The sequence below is a fragment of the Zalophus californianus genome, chromosome 6 (assembly GCF_009762305.2).
Source record: "Zalophus californianus isolate mZalCal1 chromosome 6, mZalCal1.pri.v2, whole genome shotgun sequence".
NCBI classification, from domain to species: Eukaryota; Metazoa; Chordata; class Mammalia; order Carnivora; family Otariidae; genus Zalophus; species Zalophus californianus.
The window spans coordinates 21,058,783-21,070,047 of NC_045600.1; the positions used below are offsets into that span (position 1 = coordinate 21,058,783).

General features: G+C 37.4%; 1 protein-coding gene across 2 annotated transcripts in view; it reads left to right on the forward strand.

Annotated features, from left to right (window-relative positions):
* Positions 1 to 11,002, forward strand: part of SEL1L (SEL1L adaptor subunit of ERAD E3 ubiquitin ligase) — a 55,664-nt gene extending 44,662 nt beyond the window's left edge. Inside the window, exons 19-21 of one of the 2 annotated variants that reach the window (XM_027569832.2) lie at positions 675 to 847; positions 4,351 to 4,479; positions 6,745 to 11,002. In XM_027569832.2, the coding sequence (XP_027425633.1) occupies positions 675 to 847; positions 4,351 to 4,479; positions 6,745 to 6,954 (512 nt within the window). In that variant the 3' untranslated portion in view covers positions 6,955 to 11,002. The remainder of the gene's footprint in view (positions 1 to 674; positions 848 to 4,350; positions 4,480 to 6,744) is intronic. The other variant, XM_027569833.1, reaches the window with a different exon arrangement.
* Positions 11,003 to 11,265: the final 263 nt, after the last annotated feature.

Consider the following 11,265-nt stretch of genomic DNA (forward strand, 5'->3'; position numbering starts at 1 on the left):
CGTTTTGTTTTCTTATCTCCCACCAAAAACTAAGTAATGTCATTCGTCAACTTAAAATTAAGCAGACAGACCCACAATATTGCTTAACTTGTTTGCATCATGATTTATTTATTTTTAAAACGGAAATTCTAGTCTCCGGTTTCTAAATTGAATTGTGAGGTCTTTGTACTGGACATTTACATCATGTTATGGTTTACTCTTTGATTTTTAGTGTGAGGCCAATATTCTGTGTAAAATGAGAATCGAATAGAATATATAATAAAATACTAGTCTAAAACTTACCCTTTGAGTATTTCTTTCTCACACATACTCCTTTCAACATTGCCTGGCTGTCCCTCTTCAAACCTGAACAGTGGTCCAGTTGAACTACTTTACAGTGTAAATGGCAGATAGATTAGAACATGCTCATTTTGAAGAGTATTATCATGAAGTAGGGATTACCACCCACCTTGTTTTACCCCTCCCTATTACAAAGCCTTCCTCAGAAGAGCAGCACCTCTAGTTTAAGTCTTTATTGAATTTATAGCTTGGTTGAAGGATTAGTTGTAAAGTTTATGTACTACAAATTAAAATTCTATTTTATGTAAGCATATAAACAGGAGGAGAAATAACAGTTTGGTCTGTTTTAAACACGCTTGATTTATTGGCAGTTCTTCATTTAATTTTTGTTTAAGGCTATACCGTGGCTAGAATTAAGCTTGGAGACTACCATTTCTATGGCTTTGGCACTGACGTAGACTACGAGACCGCATTTATTCATTATCGTCTAGCGTCTGAGCAGCAACACAGTGCACAGGCTATGTTTAATCTGGGATATATGCATGAGAAGGGACTAGGCATTAAACAGGTGAGTGTGGCTTCAAAACAAATGTTTGAATGGTGTAACTGATTTGGGGGAATCGTCTCCATTTTTATAGAAAATACACTTTCTTTGGAATGTGCTCAGATTTTAGGTACTAAGTTATAAGACAGTTTTGTAATATTTCAGAAGCCCATCCTTGCATCTCTTTCATCATCAAACACACACTGCTGTATTTAAGATAGTAAGCCAAAAACATTCATTAAAATGGAAATGCAGTGCTGCCTTGATCGGTAACTCCTTGCTTGAAAAACTGTCTGTCCATCTTCAGCCAAATTCTATTGTTTCTAAATTATTTCAAAATAAATTAAGACGTTTGCTACTGATAAATGTATTTCTGAGTCTTCTGCCTTCCTAATACAGTCTAACATTCTTTAGACCTATGGTCTTAAGTTTTTGCCTCTATGCCCTTAAGAAGATTTCGAAAAACTGTGTGTTCTCCTGTACATGTTTAATTTGACATTAAAAATTATCATCATAAGCTCCAAAGGGTCTAAATTCTAGCTATTTTAAGCACCAACACTTTATAAAAAATGACTAAATTACTCTAAATACCAAAATTTTAATATAATACCCTCATTATTAATTTTTTAAATACACAGCAAATTTATCAAATGAAAATGGTATCTTTTCCTTTTCTTCCTGAATTCATATTTTCAGTCCATTATTCCCATAGCACCACATACTAATGTAATGTTTTTAATGCTTAGATATTTTACTGATCTTTCGATCATACTTATCTGAAACAAAGTATGTTAAACTCAAATTTTAAATTTTATTTCCTATGATTATAGGCTCTAAGTGTTAAGAAAAACTCATGAGATATTATTAGTCATAGTTGGTTAATTATCAATACAATGATGAATAAATCAACATAATACTATAAATTTCACAAAAGTTTTACTTTTGTGGTAATTACTGAAAATGCATCTTTTAATGAGATGAATGGAGCATCTTTTTAAAATTAGTTTAAGCATCATTGAGTAGATTTAACATTAATTTCATTTTTATAAATGTATGACTGGAATCTTGTTCACGTAAACAAGTATATACAAATGGGAGGAATCTTATAACAAGGTCACTTAGTTCTTTAAACTGCTTTGTCTTCTTTCGGGCTACTGTAACAGAATGCCATAGATTGGATGGCTTAAATAACAGGATTTCTCACAGTTCTAGAGACTGAGAAGTTGCAGTACACGGTGGCAGTGGATTTGGTGTCTGGTGAGGCCCTGCTTCCTGGGCCAGAGGGAGCTGTCTTCTGGCTTTTGTCCTTAACCTGAGGAGAGAGCAGGAAAGGAGCAGCAAGCACTTAGAGACTCTTTTAAGGATGCTAATCCCATTCATGAGAGCTCTGCCTTTGTAACCTCATCTAATCCTGGTAACCTCTCAGAGACCTCACCTCCTAATCCCAACCATCGCAGGAGGGAGTAGAGTTTCCACAAAGAAATTTAGGGGGGACACAAACATTTAGTCTATAACATGTGCCAAAAATCAGAGTGATCTGTCATTAAAATTATTTTCAGTGATCTGTCACTGACAACTTAGTTAGGTCCCCCTTCAGTCTTGTTGACAACAAGGAGTTGGAAACTGGAGACTTGCAAAAGATGTATTTATTCCCTGGTCACTGGAGTCATTCACTTTCTCAGTTCCTGGGTGAAGTGCCAAAAGGCTTTACCAAGATTTATCAAATAACTAATTATATTCCTTACTCTGTCACTCAGAGATACTTCATTGACCTAATGTGCTTAAGGGCAAGTTGTTCATTTTCATTTTGCTAATGCACTATTTTTTGGTCCAAGTGCCTTTTATTTTACCACATTTGAATATTAATTTTTTTAATTCCCATATGTAAATTTTTATATTTTACATTTATATTAATATTAGATACTTGAATATAGTTTTATCAAGACTCTGGAACTGCAGGCAGAGTGCATTCAGCTTGGGGAAGATTCTGCCATGTTATCAAGTTACCGAAGCCCCTCTTGGTTGTCAGACCAGTCAGCCAGGTCAGACTTTGCTTCTGTCAGCAAGTCTGACTTCACTTTTGTAATTCAAATAAAATTAATATGTGTTTGATGACTAGCACAAAGATTGCACGTAAGTTATGGTTTTTATGGGATACACTTCGTTATAATTTACTAAAAGCAATCAAAATTAAAGTAACAGAATTCTGTTTTTGTAATAGATTAGAAGCCAAGAAAATTAATCTCTGTGCCTTCTCATAATTTAATTTGTAATATAATGTATAGCTTATATAAATTCTTGTGAATAAAGACTATGATAAAAAGCATAGTATTTCTTCGATAAGAATGGGGGTAGGGAACTATGGGATGCAACTTTTAAGAATAATTAATGTATAAAAATCAGAATGATTCCATTAGTTTTTCTAAGACATTATGATCACCTTTTCCTATTTCTTCCCATTTTTTAAAGAAAAGCACTCATACTACTAAAAACTATTCAGTTCAGCATCTAGTACAGTTAGAAAACTATTAAGGATTAAATGAGGATTGATTACATGGAATAAATAATTCAGGATGTAATTGATAAGATTTAATCACCCTATTAAATCATCCACACAAAAGTCAATGTTATCACATAAAGTTTGATCCATGATCTTGAAAAATGTGGTAGTCCAAAAAAAAAACTTGTTACACTTTTTTAAAAACCAGACTAACTATACTTTTAGTGTTAGTAACAGAAGAGAACCTTCTTTTTAACTAATGACACACTCTAGCGACAGTTTAGGGAACAGCTGAAAGTAACTGCTTATATTGAACTATGTGGAAAAAGTCCTTTTTAATGTTAACCTTTCTTTCCTGTGTCTTACGGAATTCTTTCCTTGGAGTTTGGTTGTTCTTTGACAATAGTCAGGGCATGGAAAACGTGAGGTTGTAAAATGAAAATTTCACAACGTCCCACTGTGCCGTTCTGCTTTTATCTGCATGCAGAACACTCCAGTCTGGGCCAGAATTCATAATGACTTCTTTCACCTTTTACAGAAATAAGTCTAAGGCAGGGAAATGGAGAATGGGTTTACTATCCATGCAAGTACCCTCTGAGAAATCATGAGCATGTTACTAGGTTTGAAGATTACTGTTCCAAACTGAAACCAGAAATTGCTTATACTGACTGAAGTTTTAAGAAAAATGAGACTTATAGGTAGCCCCCGGAAATCTTAAGATTGACCTGTGTTATGCATAGGGATGCAGCCGTATGCAGCATATCTGCACAGCAAATGGGATGTCAGGCAGGAGGAACATGAGCTAAATCTTAAAATTTTTCAAAATTAAGCAGTTAGATAATTAAAGAAATACTACCCAATTACAGGTTGGGTTTTTCCTTTAGGTATGGGAAATTTTAAAATGAAAACTTGAAAGGTAAAATAAATGTTCTAAATATATAAACTGATACCCGAATGTATAAGCTAAATAATATTATTTTACTTATTTTAACAAGAGATGAATTTTGGTTTATTGCCTATATTCTAGGATATTCACCTTGCGAAACGTTTTTATGACATGGCAGCTGAAGCCAGCCCAGACGCACAAGTACCAGTCTTCCTAGCACTATGCAAATTAGGTGTGGTGTATTTCTTGCAGTACATACGGGAAACAAATGTAAGTGTTCCCATGCCTCATTTTTTTTTTTTTAAGATTCATTTATTTTAGCATAGCATGCATGAATTGGGAGAGGGGTAGAAGGAGAGAACTCAAGCAGACTCCCCGTTGAGTGTGGAGCCTGCCGTGGGGCTCAGGCCCAGGACCCTGAGATTGTGACCTGAGCCGAAATCAAGAGTTAGCCACTTAACTGACTGAGCCCCCCAGGTGACCCTCCGTGCCTCTTGTAATTAAAATATAAATAATGTAAGCTGCTCAGTCCAGAGGTTTGTATCTAAAAAGTTTGGGGAGAGGGGAGGAGTGTCCTGCCAGTGTCTGGTCCTTTCCCTTTTCCCCCAGGTGAAGTGCCGAGAGACTGCATCGGTGTAGGGTGAAGGTAGCCACAGAGCAGTACGTTTCCAGGTAGCATTGGATGGTGGCTCCAGGTGCTAAAGCAGTTTTCATTGATGCAGGTGTCTTCTGGTTTAGAGAAAACTGAGGCCAACACTTGGCAATTTGAAACAGTAGTAAACTAAATTCAGTAAACAGTAAATCAGATGACTGCCTGGCAATGACTCAGACCAGTCCCTTAAAAAGAGAATTTTTAAAAAGGGGAGAAGTAGAACCTGAGAACCTGCCCAGGCTATTGTACTTCAGGTTCTTCTGCTGGTTTAGAACACCACTAGAACTTTGTTCTGTAAAAATACCTTGAACTACTTAATTAAGCTAATGGTAGAACCCAGATAAGAGGTGAGTTCCCTATTCCTTTCAAAACTACTGACCCAAGTTACCTGTATTTCTGGGTAGGTTCTCTTGGGTTCTCCTGTTTTACATTTGCTTTACCTTTACTTCCTCATAATGGATTAACTGATGAAGTATTTAACTCCAAAAGTCCTAAACCGTATGCAGAAACAAGGGCTATTTATCTTGAATTCACTCCAGACCAGGATAGGATATTTCAACCTTTGTTAAGATCTTTTAGGATAGGTTGATACACCATTTCAGCATTCGATTCCAGAACGGGCTTTTCCTCCTGTGTGACACAGATGTAACTGGAGTCCATGCTGCTCCTTTCTGCAACCCTATCCTGTGCTGCTGAGGGCCTCCGTGCGTGGTGCTCTGGAGGACCAGAGGTGTCGGACTCTGTCCTCCCGATTGCCTATACATTTGTAATGGCAAATTTATAGTTGCTTGATAGCATGAACCAGGCGTGCTGTACCCTCCAGTAATGAAAACAATCCTTGTTCCTTTAATTAAAAAGCTAACAGCGTGGCAGCCTGCTGTTTCTGTCAGGGCTATTGCAGACCCTTGTCTCTCACAGTTTGTAGGACTAAGAAACTGCTGATTATAGTCCAAGATTTGGTCATGCAGTATTCGATCTTTGTTGTTTTTTTAATACGGAAGTATAAAGAAGACAATAAAATGCTCCATAATCCTACCACGTAGATATTCCAACTAAAAAAGAGAATGATAAGAGTGAGAAAGTCAGACGGTACAGAAAACACAAAATCTCCTATCACAGGTCCCACCCCAGGAAACGCAGTTAATAGTTTCTTATAATCTTTTTCCAGAAAAATCTAGCACCTGTACCTACAAATATATATTATGGGGATATTTTAAATATAACTTTATTTCAGTATAAAGGATTATACCCCAGGTTTATTTCCTTTGTAGATAGGTAGCAGTCCGAAAATATCAGGAATGACTTCTCTTAAGTGACACTAAAATGAAGTATCATAGACGAAGAATGTAACTTTAAAGTTCCAATTCAGGTGTTAAAGATTTTATGAAATCCTATTTAAAAAGCATTAGCCATTCAGCCATTAAACGTTGGAATCCCTTCCATCGTCAGTTACATGAGAGAAGATGTGAAGTCCCCTACTGTCATTAGAATGGGGCTTCTCAGTGAGTGTGCCGTCACAGCTAGGTGACAGGCGTGCCGACGTACTAATCGCTACCCCTTGCTCTCCATTGTCCCCTGTATTCCTTGCAAGTATTTTCTGTGAAAAATGGTAGGAAATGAGTGGGTTGGATTACTGGTGGAAAGGAACACTCTTAGACACTTTGTATCACCCACTGTTACAAAACTCAATTCCTGAGACTTGTTATTTTTTGAGTTTCAGTTGAAGGCTTTTAAAGCCATTTTTTTTTTATTGCATTGCAAAATGTTCCTAAAACCAATGACATTAATAAGTTCTGTATTCATCTGTAATTTGCGATGTAACTTTTTTCCTAGTTCCTTCTCTGACTAGTGATCATAATGATTTTTATATTATTCTCATTAAGATTCGAGATATGTTCACCCAACTTGACATGGACCAGCTTTTGGGACCTGAGTGGGACCTTTACCTCATGACCATCATCGCACTGCTCTTGGGAACAGTTATAGCTTACAGGCAGAGGCAGCACCAAGACATGCCTGTCCCGAGGCCTCCGGGGCCCCGGCCGGTGCCACAACAGCAGGAGGGGCCACCAGAGCAGCAGCCACCGCAGTAACAGCCACCGTGTCCAGCCATGGTCAGTGACAACTAAGGAAATTGTTTGCGGAGAACACTTGCATTGGATTTAGGACGTCGGATCAGCGATCACCTCCTGGAAGAGGCACAAGGAAGCATTGAATTCCTAAAGCTGCTTAGAATCTGATGCCTTTATTTTCAGGGATAAGTAACTCTCACCTAAACTGAGTTGAATGTTTGTTTCAGTGCCGTATGGAATAACAACTCTCAGTGGTCCCCCCCCCTTTTTTTCTGGAAACATATGAGACACTCAATGTCTGCCGTACCCAGCTGTCTTTCTTGGGTCCTTTCAGTCACTCTCTCAATGTGCATAAGTTCTTCTATCAACCACCTTTAAGGTCTTGTGCATCAACACTAAAAACTGATCACTGTAAAAAGGAAAAAAGTTAGTTCCAAGTTTAACCTTAACATGTTTGAAAGTCTGAAAATAGAACTTGCCTTTTAAGTAAAACAAAAAAACAAAAAAAAGTCTTCAGATCGTTTCAGAACTGCAGTAACTGAGAAACTTTTACCAATCCACATGCAAGTATACATATTCAACATATTGGTTATTTTAAAAGGGAAGGCTGGGAGGTTTCTGATTAATTGGTGATTGTCATACTTTCTACCATTCGTCTCTCCTTCAAAGACTGAAAGGCGTGTTAAAGAGTTTGATGTGAACTTCACTTCTCTGGAATGGAATATATAAAACATTGTGAACTGACTCCTTGAGCTAACATGTGAATTTGCCCCCACTTACTCAGTGTAATCTGCTTGTTTGTTTTGAATATACAGAGCCTTGATCCAGGAGCCAGAGGATGGACTAAGTGGGAGAAATTAGAAAACCGTATGAAAGAACTCTGGGTGGGGTACAGAGATGATAGACACACTTTCCCGAAAGATGAAGCATTTGTTCCCAGGATTTTACTTTGCATTTCTTACTGCAGAAGAACAGATCTCACCCTCCTGAATTCTTTAGATTTGAAATATTATTGCCAGGATGTGGCATACAGTGACTACCATTATAAAACTGAAACTCAGAGAATCTAAGATGCATTAAACTCAGTGGTTGAGGAAAGCCAAAGCCTGTTTATACTGTCCAGGTCGATTTTTACTTCTGCCATTTTCTCTTACAGTAGAAAATCAGCCACTTCCTTAGCGATCCTGTGCACCACCTTCCCACTGGTAAGTGTAGGAATACCAAGGCTATGACACTTGAGAGTCACCTGGTTAAATAGTGTGGAGCAAAGCAACAATTCAAAGAAAATGGAGGACTTCCCATATCCTGCAAATGAAGAAATTTAAACTTAAACTGAATTTGTATTTTTATTGTCAGATGGTGGTATTCACCAGCCCATGTCTCGTCTGAGACTACGTTAGTATCTGAGCAGACTTTCTATGTCTCCTGACCTCAGTCTGTTTATAGTAACCTTTCTACTCTTTTTTCCATAATCCCTCATCTGCCAGAAGACTTGAAGAGCTTATTACCTGTAGAGTTGTAAGACTTTGGTTTTTGAAGTTGGGATTATATTTAGAACTAGATTTAATGAGTCTGTAATGAACGTGAAGGCTTTCGGTGTGAAGTCGTATGCTCTTTGTGTGTGTTTTAGAGTATTATGAGAAACCTGATAAGCAAACTTTACTCCCACATAATTGCTTCCAAATTTGAAGAGGTGGCCACAGAACCGTATGTATAAGAGCATATCCGAAAGGTAGGAAGTTTGACCCTCCAGAGCGTCCTGTTGCTTTGGGCAGCTCTTAAATAGAAAGATGGGTTTAACCTCTTACACGGAGAGAGATTTGAGTGCAGTCGGTACAATATGTTGGTGTCTTCACCACTGCCGCTTCTCCTCACCCTTTGAAGATGAGTAGAGTTCACGGGAGCGGCCATGTTTCATTTCGAAGGAACTGTCTTAATGTATTTAAATGTTTTAAAACCCTCCAAGATGACTGAACTTCCCTTTCTCCCCCTCTACCATCCATCCACCTGATTTCTCCTTTAGCCGCATTTTTTATCTCTAGCTTTACTTCCCTCCGTTTGTGCTTTGAAGAGACATTTCCTAAAGCAGCGTGCACTACCTAAAGGCAGATGGGAAGGCGCAGTCGTGTTCTTCATGCAATAACAAACTTCCTGCTACTTTACCACTGCCTGCCCTGTCCTTTTTACTACTGATATCCCACATAGCCTCTTCCTGGCTTGTTTCCACCACCTGCTTGTCCTCTGGGTCATTTGCTCCAGGAAATTTGAAGAGTATATTTAAAACAATTTCGTTCTATGGCATTGTGACTTCAGTCCTTACGACTGTCTCAAAATACTTTGCTCCCTTTTTCTTCTCTGTTCATGGGACATAACACCTAGGCAAGTAGGAACTGGGTTTGGTGTTTCTCCTAAAATAATGCTCAATACTTACCTAATCAAATGGCATCCATTTGAATAAAATGACAGTAACTAAAGCTAGTTAATGTCAGTGACATTAAACTAACTCCGGGATTCAGGAGTTTTAATGTTAGAATTTAGAGTTAGCGGATTGAGTACAGCTTCATTTCTCTGTGGTAGCCTGTCTCCTGGCCCCGTTGGCCTGTCTTCCTGCCTTTGAAGGTGACAACAGTAGTACTTGGCTTATAGTCTCCTCTGTGTTTGGTTTGTGGTTAGTCAACTCTTTTCAGAGTCTTGAGACCATCTGTTTGCTTCTATTTTATGTTACAAAGGTAGCATTGGTGTTTAGGTTTTTTGTTTTCTTTCTGTATTTGAAACTTTTGTTTCTGTTTTCTGAGTAAGGCTTATCTTATTTTTGGTTAATATTCAGTGGCACAGAAAAAGTAAAAGCCTTTTTTTTCCCAAAATTCATTATTTTAGCACTTGAATGAGATTAACTTTGGAATCATTTACCTTAATACGCTTGAGGATTTGTTACCCTTGTACATATAAGGTTAATTTGTGAAAGTTTTACTGCTAAGCTGTTCTAGCTCTGTACCATTGGGAAGTTGTAGAAACTTCTGTGATCTGACCGTGATCAGATGCTTTATTTAATTAAGGAGCTGCTTTTGCCTCCAGGAAACTTAAGTATTTTGTATAGGATTTTTTTTTTTTTTTTTTTTTGGCTTCATTTTTCCCTCCTTCCTTAGCTCCTTACATTTGTTCTTCAAACCAGCGTTTTGGAAGTATGCATGCAAGCCTGTAAATGGAGACCACAGCTCTTCATGTGTGTAGCATGTGTATTACTGTCTAGCTCCATCTGCAAAAAACTTCCTTTACAGAGGTTTGGACTAATGTTTCACATGCACATTTCAAAACAAACAGTGTCAGATAAACAGCCCCTTTACCTGCCAAGAAGAGCAATGTGGGCTACTTTTGCCCCGACGACAGCTAATATTTGTTCTGGAAGTGAATTTAATATGTGTTGCACAATAGTATGACTAGAAGAATGCAAGAAATAAAGTAAAAGAAACTTCTGTTTTCATGAAAATCTTTTTCCTCAGTCATTGCTCTCCAATATAAATGAAAAATATAGTTTCTGAACACCATATTGTCTGAGCCACTACCTAATTTTTTAAATGTGTGTAGTCCTTGAAGCTAAATTTCTCCTTTCACTTGGTATTTCAAGAAAACCTAAAATATCCCAAGTAAAAATGATTTGTATTTTAAAGTGACTATTTACAGAAGCAAAACTCCCAATTCTGTGTGCATGAGAGGATGTCCTGGTCATGTGCAGGAAAGCCTCTCACATGCACTGTTTTTCCTATGTGGAATGACAGATAAGCTGACACTAGTCTCTTTCATTTTAAAAAAAGAAATCAATGTCAGTACGATCAAGGTATAACCACTATCAATATTGAGGAGAAGTTTAAAAAGACCATAAGCTGGCATTGGAAGGAACACCATGGTAGACTTTTTTGTAAATTTATTTTGTATTTAAATACAGTATAAAGGCTGGTGAAGTGTAATATAATTGTGTAAACAAATCCTGTTAATAGAGAGATGTACAGATTCATTTTGTACTGTATCTTGAAACTTGTGAAATAAAGAATCCACCTCTGGTTATCCTGTATGCCATAATGTGCCATGACCAAGCACCTTTCCAGTCAGACTTTTTTTTTTTTTTTTTTTTTAATCTGAATGATTCAATTTCTGATGGACCTTTCTGGAATTTTAGAAGCTTCTGGGAGCATTCATTTGGGGGCAGTTTGAATCCATCTTTCATTTACTTTTAACTCTCCCAATTCAGAGTTTTTTAAGTTGAATCTTGCCCTAGGAACAATATGAATTTGCTAAGAAATGTTACCTTTTTTTAACATTAAAAATCCCCACAAT